A 12,278-nucleotide genomic window follows, 5' to 3' on the forward strand; every position below is an offset into this window, starting at 1 on the left:
TTTTTTAATCTGCCACTTACATGCAGGACTATTTTAGTCATGCACGGCAGATTATTGAATCCGGTGGTGAGTCTTAAATAAGAACAGCATTGACTATCCTAAAAGCAAGATAGTTTTTGATCATAATTGTGGATGTGGAATTCCAGGAGACTGATTCTGTCTTGAGGAGGAAAAAAACACATTCCCAGCTATCTAGAGAATAGCTTTATCTCCATGAGTTAATGGCATTCTGGATTCTGAGTTTATAGGCACTAACTCATACTCTGAGCCCATTTCTAAACCAGGGGAGGGGGGGCATTAGGTTTCATTAAGTTATTTGAAAGTCAAATTACTGAGTAGGAAAACAGCTGTGACTCTGACAGGGAGCCATTTGGCTTTCTGGATAAACTGGGATACTTTTTACTCCCTGACAAGTGTTTAAATCTAAGGATTTCATTTTCAGTAGTCTTAAAGAATGGCAGCATTTTATGCAGGTGATAGGGTTATAAATGGCATAGCATATTCTGGAGGTAGAAATAATAGCATGCCCTGCTGATGTTGTGAGCAGATGTGAAATCATTTATAGTACCCTGAGCTAGTTTAATAACCTTCATAGTATGCCATTCTATGTGTTTTGAAGTGTATGGTGTGGTCTAGAGTTGGCCAAAGTTTTTCTCATGAGTGACAAATATCAGGGAGTTGCATGTACGGTCTTTTACTGTTGGGTTTTGTGTGTGGCCAGAATCGATGCCATATTTTGATAGCAGGTCATACTTTAGATAACTACTTTCAAAGGGTCGTGTGGAGATGAATAACTTGACTGTAGTTTTGCCAGTGTTGGCATTGTAGTTTATTGGTTAAGATCCAGTTCCAAATTGCACTTGAATCTTTCTGGAGTGTTAAGTTCATACCATTTGGATTTGAAATGTATTATTAATGATCCTATCTGCATACAAGATGCAGCTGATGTATGGAAAGTCCCAAAGATTATCATTAATTAAAACTGAGGATAACTAGACCTAGCATGGATCACAAAGGTAAATCTTAAGAAGGGTGTTCATGTCAGATCTAGTGTTGTGGTCCAACATCCTACACCTCGCACTTGAGAAAAGTTAAGAATTAATGGAAGATATACAAGGTGAAAATATTTCAGAGCAGATATTCTGAATTCTTTGCTGGATGTCGGGGTCTAGAGCATAAAATACCAATATTTATTACGGAAAATGTGAAGATATTAAATGTATATTTAAAATATAAATTTGAATTATTTGCAGGCAGTGTACTGAATAAAAGATGCACAAGAGTAAGCAAGCTACAGCCTTACAGAAGCGGAGAATTTTGTTTGGTTTACATGTTATTTATATTTTTAATGAAATTAAGGAGGTAGCTTTAAGATGAATTCTAGTTCTGTGATATCGGAAATATTGGGATGAAGAGGATGATCGTATGTGAAATATTCACATCACACTGCATGCCATTTTAAAAGGGAGAAATTGGATTTGTAAAAGATTATGTAAAAAAAAAAAAGAAAAAATGCTGGATCAAATGGGTTAATTTAAGGGCATGAATATTTTGCATCCATTTATATGTATTTCATTTATTATTGAGATTAAATGTTTTATTATACCTTATTTACGTTTATATTAGAGAATTTGATATATATTTTTTTTAATATGTGGGCTGTTAAATTGAACTTGTTTTTGTAACAATCCTCAATTGAAACAATACATTGAATGATATATCTTCTGTTTGAAAGGTAATTACCAAACCTTCACTTCCTTCATTAATAAATCTAAAGTGCAATAACTTGATAAGTAAAGGCAGTCTGCCATCTCAAAGTATGTTTTAAGTCTAAAATGTATGTATCTGTAAGTGAGTCTTTCTTCATGTTTGTCTACTTTGTATGTCAAGGCAATAAATATTTGCAATGGTGCTGTGTTTTGGCCAAAATCCATGTCATATTTTTGACAACCGATCATAATTTAGATAAATGTATTTACCTGATTGTAGACCTTTCACTTGGGTCATGTTTTTGTGATGGGCTTGATGATAAATAGCAACATTTTTGATAGTACCTTGAAGAGAGGAATAATTGAGGTATTTCAGAAATATGGGATGATGGTCCTCCTTGTTACTGTGAAGATAAATAAGTATGCTAGGGGTTCTCTTAAACTACTTTCCAGCTAAAGGAGCTTTGGATATATTTGAAATTAAACTAGTTGTACTGGCCTGGATGTTAAAGAATGTGTTAAAATGAATACTGCAATCTTACCTGCACTTTAACAGAGGCCATTGATAATGGAGACCATGCATGTGTGTCTTGGTAAAAACAAACAAAAGAGGATATGCATGCATCTATCTCAGGAAACGTGGTTTTATGACTGAGATTTAATGCCATAGATATTGAAATTGATAGGTGGAACTGGAAAGAATGCACATGTGAAAACAGTATGAGATATTTGGAATTGTCCTTACTTTTATAGAGTATATGATTGTATGAATTTCAACTCATAAAAATATTGTGAAAGAGATATGGATAAACTTCTGTCGTGATGGTCTGGATTTCTACAAAAACTTCAAGTAAGAAAAAATTGGAATTGTTATAGATTTCCATCTAATAAAAAATAAGCTCAAATACAAACAAGCTTCTAAAGAGTTTTAAGATATCATACTAAGAAATCTAACAAACAGTACAAATTGGGATTGGTAAGGATAACAAAACTTTTTATAAACCTGTACCACTGTACATGCAGAATAAGACTGGCGATGTATGACTAAACATTGGTCATTCATTTGGGAATAATCCTTGTAGAACATCAGAACATATTTAGGTGTAAGCACTTTCCAGAGCTAATGCTGGTGAGCATATCTTCTGACATTGGTTCTGGGGAAAATTATATTTGTGCTAGCATTATGGCTTTAGAGGTTAAGACCACCATGGCAAAAATAAGACCTAATGCTAAATCAGACCCAGATGAGTTAAATGTATATTTTCTGTCTAAAACCTTCACTTTTTATGTGCATTCTTTAACTTTTATACTGCATTTATACCAGAAATTTGAAAAGAATTTCTCATAGTACAGATGCCTAAAGGCAGAGGGATATAAATAATCATGGACCAATAAGCCTGATTTTTTTTTTGTATGCAAACCCTATAAAATTCTGTCATTGTTTTCTACACCATATAAACTGCGCTTATTTTAATATGGTTTTCTACATTGCCATTCCTGTTTGAGTAACCTTTGGGTTTACTTCAACATTATACAAGCTTGGCTTACCTGCAGATTAAGTCTTTTTTGAAGACCATGGTACAATTCTATAGGTTATGAGTTTGTTGAAATGTAAAGACTATTTAGCGGGTGTAACAGTGGCTACTGCATAGGAAATGTAGGGTGAGGGTGAACTGGTTTTGAAGAATAAGACAGTAAATGTTTCTACTCTTTATTGGTCAGTTCTGGTACTTTTCTTTGATTTATGAACCGTTTCCAAGTAGGAATGATACATGGATAAGCAAGAATGTTTATGACATCAATGTTTTGGTCATTGTTGGTAGCACTGATGAACAAGGATTGTTGCAAACGTTGTTGAGTCTCTATATATTTGGCTTGATATCAGTGGTGTATTTTTAATAGTGTAAAGTTCTTCATTTTGGTGGTGTTAGTAACAGATATTCATATGGCATTAGCCTAGAAATGAGTCCAGTGTCATATATTATAACAAATCTAGTGGCAATCGTTGATGATTTGCTTATACTTGAAGGTCATTCAGTGATTGCAATAAGCTAAATCGCCAAAACATAGATTTGAGATTGAGATGTTGGCATGGATGGGACTCTGTATCCACTTCAGTTAAGGCTAAACATGCGATAATTTGTTTATATGAGACTAGCTTACAATGACCATGTCTCAAAAGGAAATGCTGCCAGCTCAGCTCTCTGGAATTTGTGAATTCCAACAAGATTCATATACTTGTCTTACAAATATATTAGAACTGTATGTTATGTGTATATTAAACTGCTGGTACAGAGGTATGTGTTGAACAGGGTTTGTATGGTACTGTGCTTAAAAAGATATATCCACAGTGTACCCTGCTGGGTTAGAACAGAAATGTATATACACTACTGTAGCTGTGTAAATGCATATATTTTAACATTGTCAACTGTAGCATAAAAGGTTAACTTGCAAAACCTCAGAAGAACAGTTCAAATTAAATTGTTTTATATCCACTTAATAAAAGAGATGGTTTCAATGCAGCAAGAAGACAGAATGTCTAAAAGTGCAAGTGTTTTATTGTTTTATGACTTCCAGGATCTGCAAACATCTGAAAGCTATGTATTTACACAGGGAGTTGCTAGATGCTGCATCAGTGGGGGTTGTTTGTGAACCTGCAACCTGAATGCTGGTGACAAAAAAACTGATGTCATGCTACAAATATCCCAGCAGTAATATTCGAGATATTAATTTAGGGGGGGGGGTTCATTTTTTATTTGTCTTTTATCTGACATACCACCTCTACACTTGCCTTGTGCTGTAAGTAAGTTAACCAGGGTACTGTAATTTCTCTTAGATTCAGTTAGGAACATAGTAAATGTTAGTTTAAATGTTTTCTGTATTTATTTGAGACTGTCCTGCAATGTTTAACATATTTCCTGTGATTATGAACTCTGAAGTTACTGTGATGATTATTTTCTTGTTCTTTTATTATTTAATAAATATATTTAAACCTTTCAATTGTGGCTGGTCTGTTTAGAGATATTTAAGCTCGTAATAGTACTTGCATATCTATTTGGTGACACTGTACGAGCCACTCCTAATAGTCCAGTGCTTGGTCAAACTAACATTTAGATTAATAGTAACATTACACAGTAGGATTGGACATACTTTAAGGGCCTTGAAGTCACTGATATGGGGTTCTATTGACAGTTATAACTACCTTAGTCTGGGCAGAAGGGGGGCATAGCTAGTAAACCTGTGCAAGCCTTTCCCAGGTGCGTGTATAGGGGGTATAAAACAAATCTCCAAGATTGTGTGTGTCGGCTACTTGGGCAGGGACACACAGCACTGGTTGGACTGAGAGAGTGTTGGAGGACTTGGCTTGGAACCCTGGCTAAGGACGTGGCTCTGTAGCTGTGCCAGTGGTGAGTCTTATTGGGGATCTGGAGAAAGTGGGAGAAACCAACCCCAAATGGACTTGTGGTCTCTGTGTGCTCTTAAGGGGAATTGCACTTTACTGTGTGTGTACTGTCATCCTCCTAGTGTGTACCATCCCCCACTGTTGCCAGTGGTGAGGATTGAGGCTCCTTGATTACTGGGCCAGTACTGGGGCATCAAAGAACATACCTTTCAACCTGTTAGAGCAATAAATCTGGGCAAAGTCATAAATAAAAGTGGGAGAAAGCCCCAGAAATAGGGACCCTTTTTAAATATTGCTGTTACAAACTTAGAAATGTGATAGAAAAACAGGTTTTGCATTAGCATGAATTTTCTGCGGGACATGAAGTTTGAAATTCAAATCTTTGCCATTATTTTCTAACTTCACTCTTTAATGGTTTGCCAGAAAACCACACTTTTATGAAAAAAGGACCAAACATATGAGGCCAAAATCTGGACATTCTGTGAAAATCTGTACAGTTGAGAGGTATGATAATGACAGATAAGGAATTGGTTAATAAGAATGGTAGGAGGCATATTACAAAAGTTCATACCTCTAAAGGAAAAGTGTTATTTGGAAGTGTTTATTTTCTTGAAAGTGAAATTAATTTTTTGTGTCCCTGTGACTGACCATCAGAAGACCCTGGTGTCAATCCTTGATTGCAGGGTCTGCCTACCTCTCCTAGCCCCCCCCCCAGGACTTGCTCCCATTAGGTTTGGAGCTGGTGAGATCATAAACGCATTCCCAAGTCTCCATCATGCTTGCTGTTTTTTTTTTTGTTTTTTTTCTTTCTTTAATGCACTAATCTTTTCTCCCCTGCACATTCTTTAATGTCTGATGGGCGGGTTTGCAATGGGAACATATTTTTCATATCACCCTGCCTCTGCGACAGTTCAGCCAGTGTCATCCACCTTTTCTCATTAAGGACATTCCCCCACTATTGTACCCAGTCTTAAGGAGAAATCAATTCCTGCAAGAATGGGTATGCCCATCTTTCCCTGCATGCACCCGAGATGCCTGAGCTGCTAATTCAACTCTGGTCACCTGGGATGTAGTTGGAGCTCTATCCATGTATCACCTGGGATGTAGTCAGAGCTTTATCCTTGTAAGCTATGGTGGTGGCTAATTGTTTAGGGTTTTGATGATTTTTAGGGATGCACTGAATTGTGAAGGGCGAAGATGGTAAAAGGTTATGGGAGAACTTTCATTGTAATAAACTGTAGACAGTCCTCCAAAACACCAACACTAAGAACCACAAAGGCACACCAAGTTGAACTCTGCACTTTATTCGTCAACACAAGCAGTGAATAACAGTTAAGCACTCTGATGAAGTCCCATTGTGGATGAAAGTGCTTAACTGTTAATCACTGCTTGTATTGACAAATGAAGGGCAGTGTGAGTTCAACTTTGTGTGCCTTCATGGTTCTTAGAACCTTCATTGTCCTTGAACATTTAATGCCGACTGGATAAAATATCTTCTAGCAGATTATAACTTTGTAGACATGGGCCAAAATTTTACAATTTCAAAAAGAATTAGCCCACAGTGAGTGAGGAACCCAACTTTGAGAGATCTACCTTGCCATGGCATCTAGGGGTGCTAATTGTATTGATTACTTCCTGACTAGTTCCGGAGTCCTTGATCACATCAAAGGATTTCATGCTCTAACTGTACAGTCAGACCACAGTCTGGTTAAGCTGGAAATAATTATTTTATTTATTTATTTTACATTTGTTTACCGGGAAAGCCCTACTAGGATGAGACCCATTTCAGCAGCGCCCAGGGAGAGAAGCTCCAAATACAGAGATTCTACAAAACTTGTACAAACTATACAAAACTTATACAAGAAATTATACAAAAAATATACAAGACTTACTGTACACCAGAAATTGCATTCTATGCTATTATAGCTGACATTTGTATTAATAAAATCATCTGATATAATTCTTTATTGTAGTGTAGAATAAATAAAAAACTGAAATGGTCTCATAATGGTAAAAGTCTGGCAATTTGATCCCATTTTACTAATTTTTTATTTTTTTCTCCCCAGGTGCCTGCTGATGATCATATCCCTCTTCTTGGCCAACTGATCCTTTCTTTGCCCCTCAACCAGTTTGAGAGCCTTGCAAGACAGGCCCTGTTTTAGGCAGTCATCAGATTTTTCTGTATTTAGTTTTATCTCAGCAGTACGTGCCCAGTAACACAGAGCAGGGTTTGGTGTACAGTGGGCATCATCAAGGGCATGCTACATCCACAGATAACCCCTCAGACTTCTCTACCCTGACAGGAATCCCACTGGGGGCACTACCACAGGACTGTGTTCCCCAATCACATGTTTACCCAAGGGATGTGAGCTGGCAATCCAAAGTCACTCCTCTTTTCCACCCAAAGTGCCCAAGTGCCAAATCAAACTTGGGTCAACTAGGTTGTACAAATTAATTTATACCATTACTGGCCCATCCCCTTTTAGTAAGAGAAAAGTAAAATACAGAATTCAAACATAATTGGATAAAGCAGTTCTGGGAGGAGACCAGGATTTCCTCTCTAAATGTCAGTTTTGGGGGATATAACCACTTGTAGGTGTAAACAGGAGTCACCTTTACCAAGCTGTCTGTAGATTTCCCTGCAGGAGCTAGAGATGCTGAAAAAGGCATTTATATTTGAGGTGCTCTTTCAGGTTATTGATTTCATAAAAGCTGGTATGACTCCTCCATTGGAAAATATTGTAACATCAGATGTGAAGTGGCAGGTCTGATGGACTTGTATGAAAATAGCTACAAAGAGGTGTATGGCAAATGCTTCATCTTCAGCTTCAGTATCCTCATTAGCAAAAGGAGGTGAGATATCACTTACCTGGAAATTATAGGACTGTCTCATTGCTGCTTTCACAAACTAAAATATTTGCAGAGGTCTTAGTGGGAAGGCTTTAAAAGGTTATGTCTAGTCTAGTAGAGGGAACCCAGCATGAGTTATTTATATACATTATTTATTAAGGAGCAGTAAGGAAGCACAACCTTGATTTGATTGTTTTATCTTCATTGCATGTAGTATTTATAACTCCTTCATGGCCACTTTATACTACATGTATTTCTCACTGCTGTTACATGGCCACTTTATACCATTGTATGTAATACTGACCACTGTATGCCACAATATGTTGTACTCTGTACTCCTCCATAACCACGTTATGCCACAGTATGTTGTACTCACTGCTCCTCCATGACCATGGTATGTCTCAATATGCTCTACTCGCTCCTCCTACACATAGCCACTTTATATCATTGTATGTAGTACTCACCGCTCCTCCATGAGCACATTGTATCACAATATGTTGTACTCACTGCTCCTCCCTGACCACGTTATACCACAATATGTTGTACACACTACTCCTCCATGGCATGCCACAATACATTGTTCTCACTGCTCTTACATGGCCACTTTATACTATATGTATTTCTCAGCACTCTTCTATGGAAACTTTATACCACCATATGTAGTGCTCACTGCTCCACCATGACCAGGCTATACAACAATATGTTCTAGTCAGTGCTCCTACATGGCCACTTTATACCACAATGCATCTAATATTCACTGCTACTACATGGCCACTTTATACTACATGTATTTCTCACTGCTCTTACATGGCTACTTTATACAATTGCATGTAGTGCTCACTGCTCCTCCCTGACCATGTTATGCCACAATAAGTTGTACTGACTGCTCCCACATGGTTACATTATGGCACAATATATAATACTCACTGTTTTTACATGGCCACTTTATACCACTGCATGTATTACTCACAGCTCCTCCATGACAATGAGATACCACACTGTATTTAACTCACTGCTCCAACATGGCTGTATTATGCCACAGTATCTTGTAATCACTGTTCCTACATGGCCACTTTATTCATCAGTTTTAATAGACCTTGCTTGCCTCAATAGGGACTGCTTATGGGTTGCTCCCTCTGTTTGGTATAGTTAGTAATTTCATATCTTTATATGTATTGTATATGCTGCCTCTTGCTTAAGTTATCACAAATGATTGATGCTCTGTTACTGTCCACTTTCCTGATGGTTACCCATCAAAGCCATCCACTTCCCCAGTTACTTTTTTATTTTACTGTAGAAGTGTTCAACATTTTACTAAAAATAATTGGTGTTATTCTAGATTTGGATTTCCGTGTAGTTATTGTGCAGTCAGTAGAAGTCTATCATCTAATGACTATGATATCCAAGTGATGGATTCCAATATCAGGTCTTTGAGTAAGAATGGAACAACACCATCATTTTTGTTGGGGATATTTTCTGTTTGTTTTACAGTATTTTAACAATGCCTAGATATTGTACAAAATAAAATTATGCTCCATTTTTTCATACTAAGCATTTTCTCTGCCTACAAATTACCACTCAGGTAATTAAAGCTGTAGATGAAGGTTACCGATTACCACCTCCCATGGACTGCCCAGCTGCCCTGTACCAGCTGATGCTCGACTGTTGGCAGAAGGACAGGAACAACAGGCCCAAGTTTGAGCAGATTGTCAGTATCCTGGACAAGATGATTCGAAATCCAAGCAGCCTTAAGCTCATCGCCAGCACTGCGGCAAGGTAATATACTACAATATAACTTTGGCAGTGTGTGCACTATTCCAAAATCATGCTTCTTAACCAGTTCACACTATCTTGCATACTGACACATGACTAAACTTGCTGTATGGGGGAACTGTACTTGTAATACTACTTGCAAGCAGAATGTTGAATAAATTTGCAGTTTAACTGTCACGATAATTTAGCATGCAAGCATGTATAATTAATTATTACAGTGTGCTTATTTGGTAGATGTTCATGTTTCACTGTTGCAGTCATTACATTTGGGTTATCTGCTTGCAGGTAGCCCTCAGTCAGCCTGATTAACAAAGTCTTGGGTCCTGCGTCGGTCCATGACGTCAGGTCGTCAGGGTTATAAAACATGCAGCCAATACCATTACATCAGTCTTTCTTGCCATGCGGTGCCAGAAGCAGTTTACAAGTGCTGGTCGGCCGACTCCTGAAATTTTCGTTTTCGAGTTTCAGAACCGAAGTCTTCAACTAATGCTAAGTACCCCATTGGGGAAACTTTTTCTTGCTCCTTACTGATGTCAGTAAAAGTTAATAATTGCATTACTTGTGGAAAGCAAATACCTCATAAAGATTTTCATTCTTACTGTATTCCTTGCCTAGGCCCTGACCACGATGTACCTTGCTGTCGGTTTTGTGCTTTATTTAATCAGCGCACTATCCATCGTCGGTATATTTTCGCCTCTAAATATTTCAGTTCTCTGTTTAATTATCCAGAAATGTCGTCTGTTAGCTATCTGACTACCGGGATTCCGAAAAAACGCAAAGATAAAGACTGAGACAGGCCGCCGAGGTCGAAAACTGCCAACGATGCTTCTCTTAAGCCAGTTCACTGGTAGTCAGTGAGGTGCATTCGCAGCCCCTGATACCCACAACGTCTGAATCGCAGGCCTCTACTGAGACCCATTCAGAGTCCAGTATGCCGCGAGATGCTCAACTATGGAACCCGCTGATGTCTCTACCTTGGATGGGTCCGGAGCCGCTGTGCAGGCACTGGCTTCTGAGGGTGTATTCAGGCCTACGGACTTGCATATTAAACAGACGCCTCCTTCTTCTCTTAGGCCTAAATCTCAAACCATGCCTAAAAAAATGATGCCCAGGCCACATGCTCAGGCCTCTATGCCTAAAAAACAAATGATAAGAATGGCTGAAGATCTAATAACTCTAATCAGGGGTAGCCAACCCCCCACCCCCCTTTCTAAGAGGCCTAGGACTGAAGTGATTTATGAATCTTCTGACCAGGATTCTGTTTTTTCTGATTCTTCTGATGATCTGGATTTGCCCTTATCTACTTATGAGGATTCTGATGCAGAGGACTTCATTCCCTCTGCTTCCCCTCCAGCAAATTTTTCTTTTGGGGAAACCTTACGTACTGTAAGGGAGCATTTCCACTAGAAAAGTCAGGATTTTTCTGATTTTAAAAAAGGGGCTTAGGGATTTCTTACTCCTACCTCAGCATAGGCCTTTAGCTATTCCTCCTGCACTAGACATTGTTGATGATGCTTTTACGGAATCTAGTTTGGCCCCTGATTCCTTGCCTTCTGCTCCCAGAAAACCAGACAGATACTACAGGGTTCCTGAGTCACACAAGTTTCTTTTTAAAAATCCTATTGTGGATCCAGAGACTATTTCACAGGGGCCCAAGGGCATTAAGGCTTCTACTGCTAAAAATCCTACCCCTTCTGATAGAGACTCCAGGGTGCTGGATAGATGGGGTAAGAAGGTTTACACTTCTGCAACCTTGGCCATTAAGGCTTTAAACTGCCAGTTTCATATGTTAAAGCATCAGAAACATGTTATTGGATTGCTTAAACAGAAAATGATGTTGATTCCTGACTGTGTGGAAAATAAAGAATTGCAGGATTTAATGCATTCTGCTAAACAAGTTGGAAAACATACTTTGCAATGTGGTTTTGGTTCATTAGAGGCCTCTTGCAGAGCCACTGTTACTGGGTCTGTGCTCAGAAGGCATGCTTGGCTTAAGGAGCAATCTTTGCCTGATCATGTTAAAGCTAAATTGTTGGATGCTCCCTTAAATCAGGAATGCCTGTTTGGCAACAAGGCTGAGGAAGTTCTTAAAAAGATGGAAAAAGCTAAGCCCAGACACAGCAAAAACCCCAGGTTTCAGTCCCAGGAGACACACAGGACTAAGCAGTGGGGGACCTCCACTTCCAAATCTGGGAGTAATAAGACTCCCCCTATGGTAAACTGTCCCAAAGACTTCCTTTTAAAATTTCCAAGCACTTATCAACTGGCTGCCCCTTTGGGGGAAAGATTGCTCTTCATGCGAAGAACTGGGAACTCATTACCCAGGACAAATGGGTTTTAAATGTTGTCCCAGGGATACAGATTTCACTTCCATACATTGCCAACACCAAGCGGGTGGCCAGACCTACCCCCAAATCAGTGGACAGAGGCCCAAAAATAAGCACTTTCTCTCTTAAGCATGGTCCTATCCTGGACCTGTCTACTCTACACACCTTTCTGGAGATTCCAAAATTCAAGATGCTGACTCAACAATTACTTCCTAA

General features: G+C 38.6%; 1 protein-coding gene across 1 annotated transcript in view; it reads left to right on the forward strand.

Moving 5' to 3' along the window:
* Positions 1 to 12,278, forward strand: part of EPHA3 (EPH receptor A3) — a gene marked incomplete in the record, with an annotated part of 1,122,317 nt that overhangs the window by 1,024,381 nt on the left and 85,658 nt on the right. The window contains 1 exon segment of the mRNA XM_044072146.1: positions 9,545 to 9,738. Within this exon segment, the coding sequence (XP_043928081.1) occupies positions 9,545 to 9,738 (194 nt within the window).

Source organism: Protopterus annectens, chromosome 5.part0 (assembly GCF_019279795.1).
Source record: "Protopterus annectens isolate FY-2018-M chromosome 5.part0, PAN1.0, whole genome shotgun sequence".
Classification (NCBI taxonomy): Eukaryota; Metazoa; Chordata; order Ceratodontiformes; family Protopteridae; genus Protopterus; species Protopterus annectens.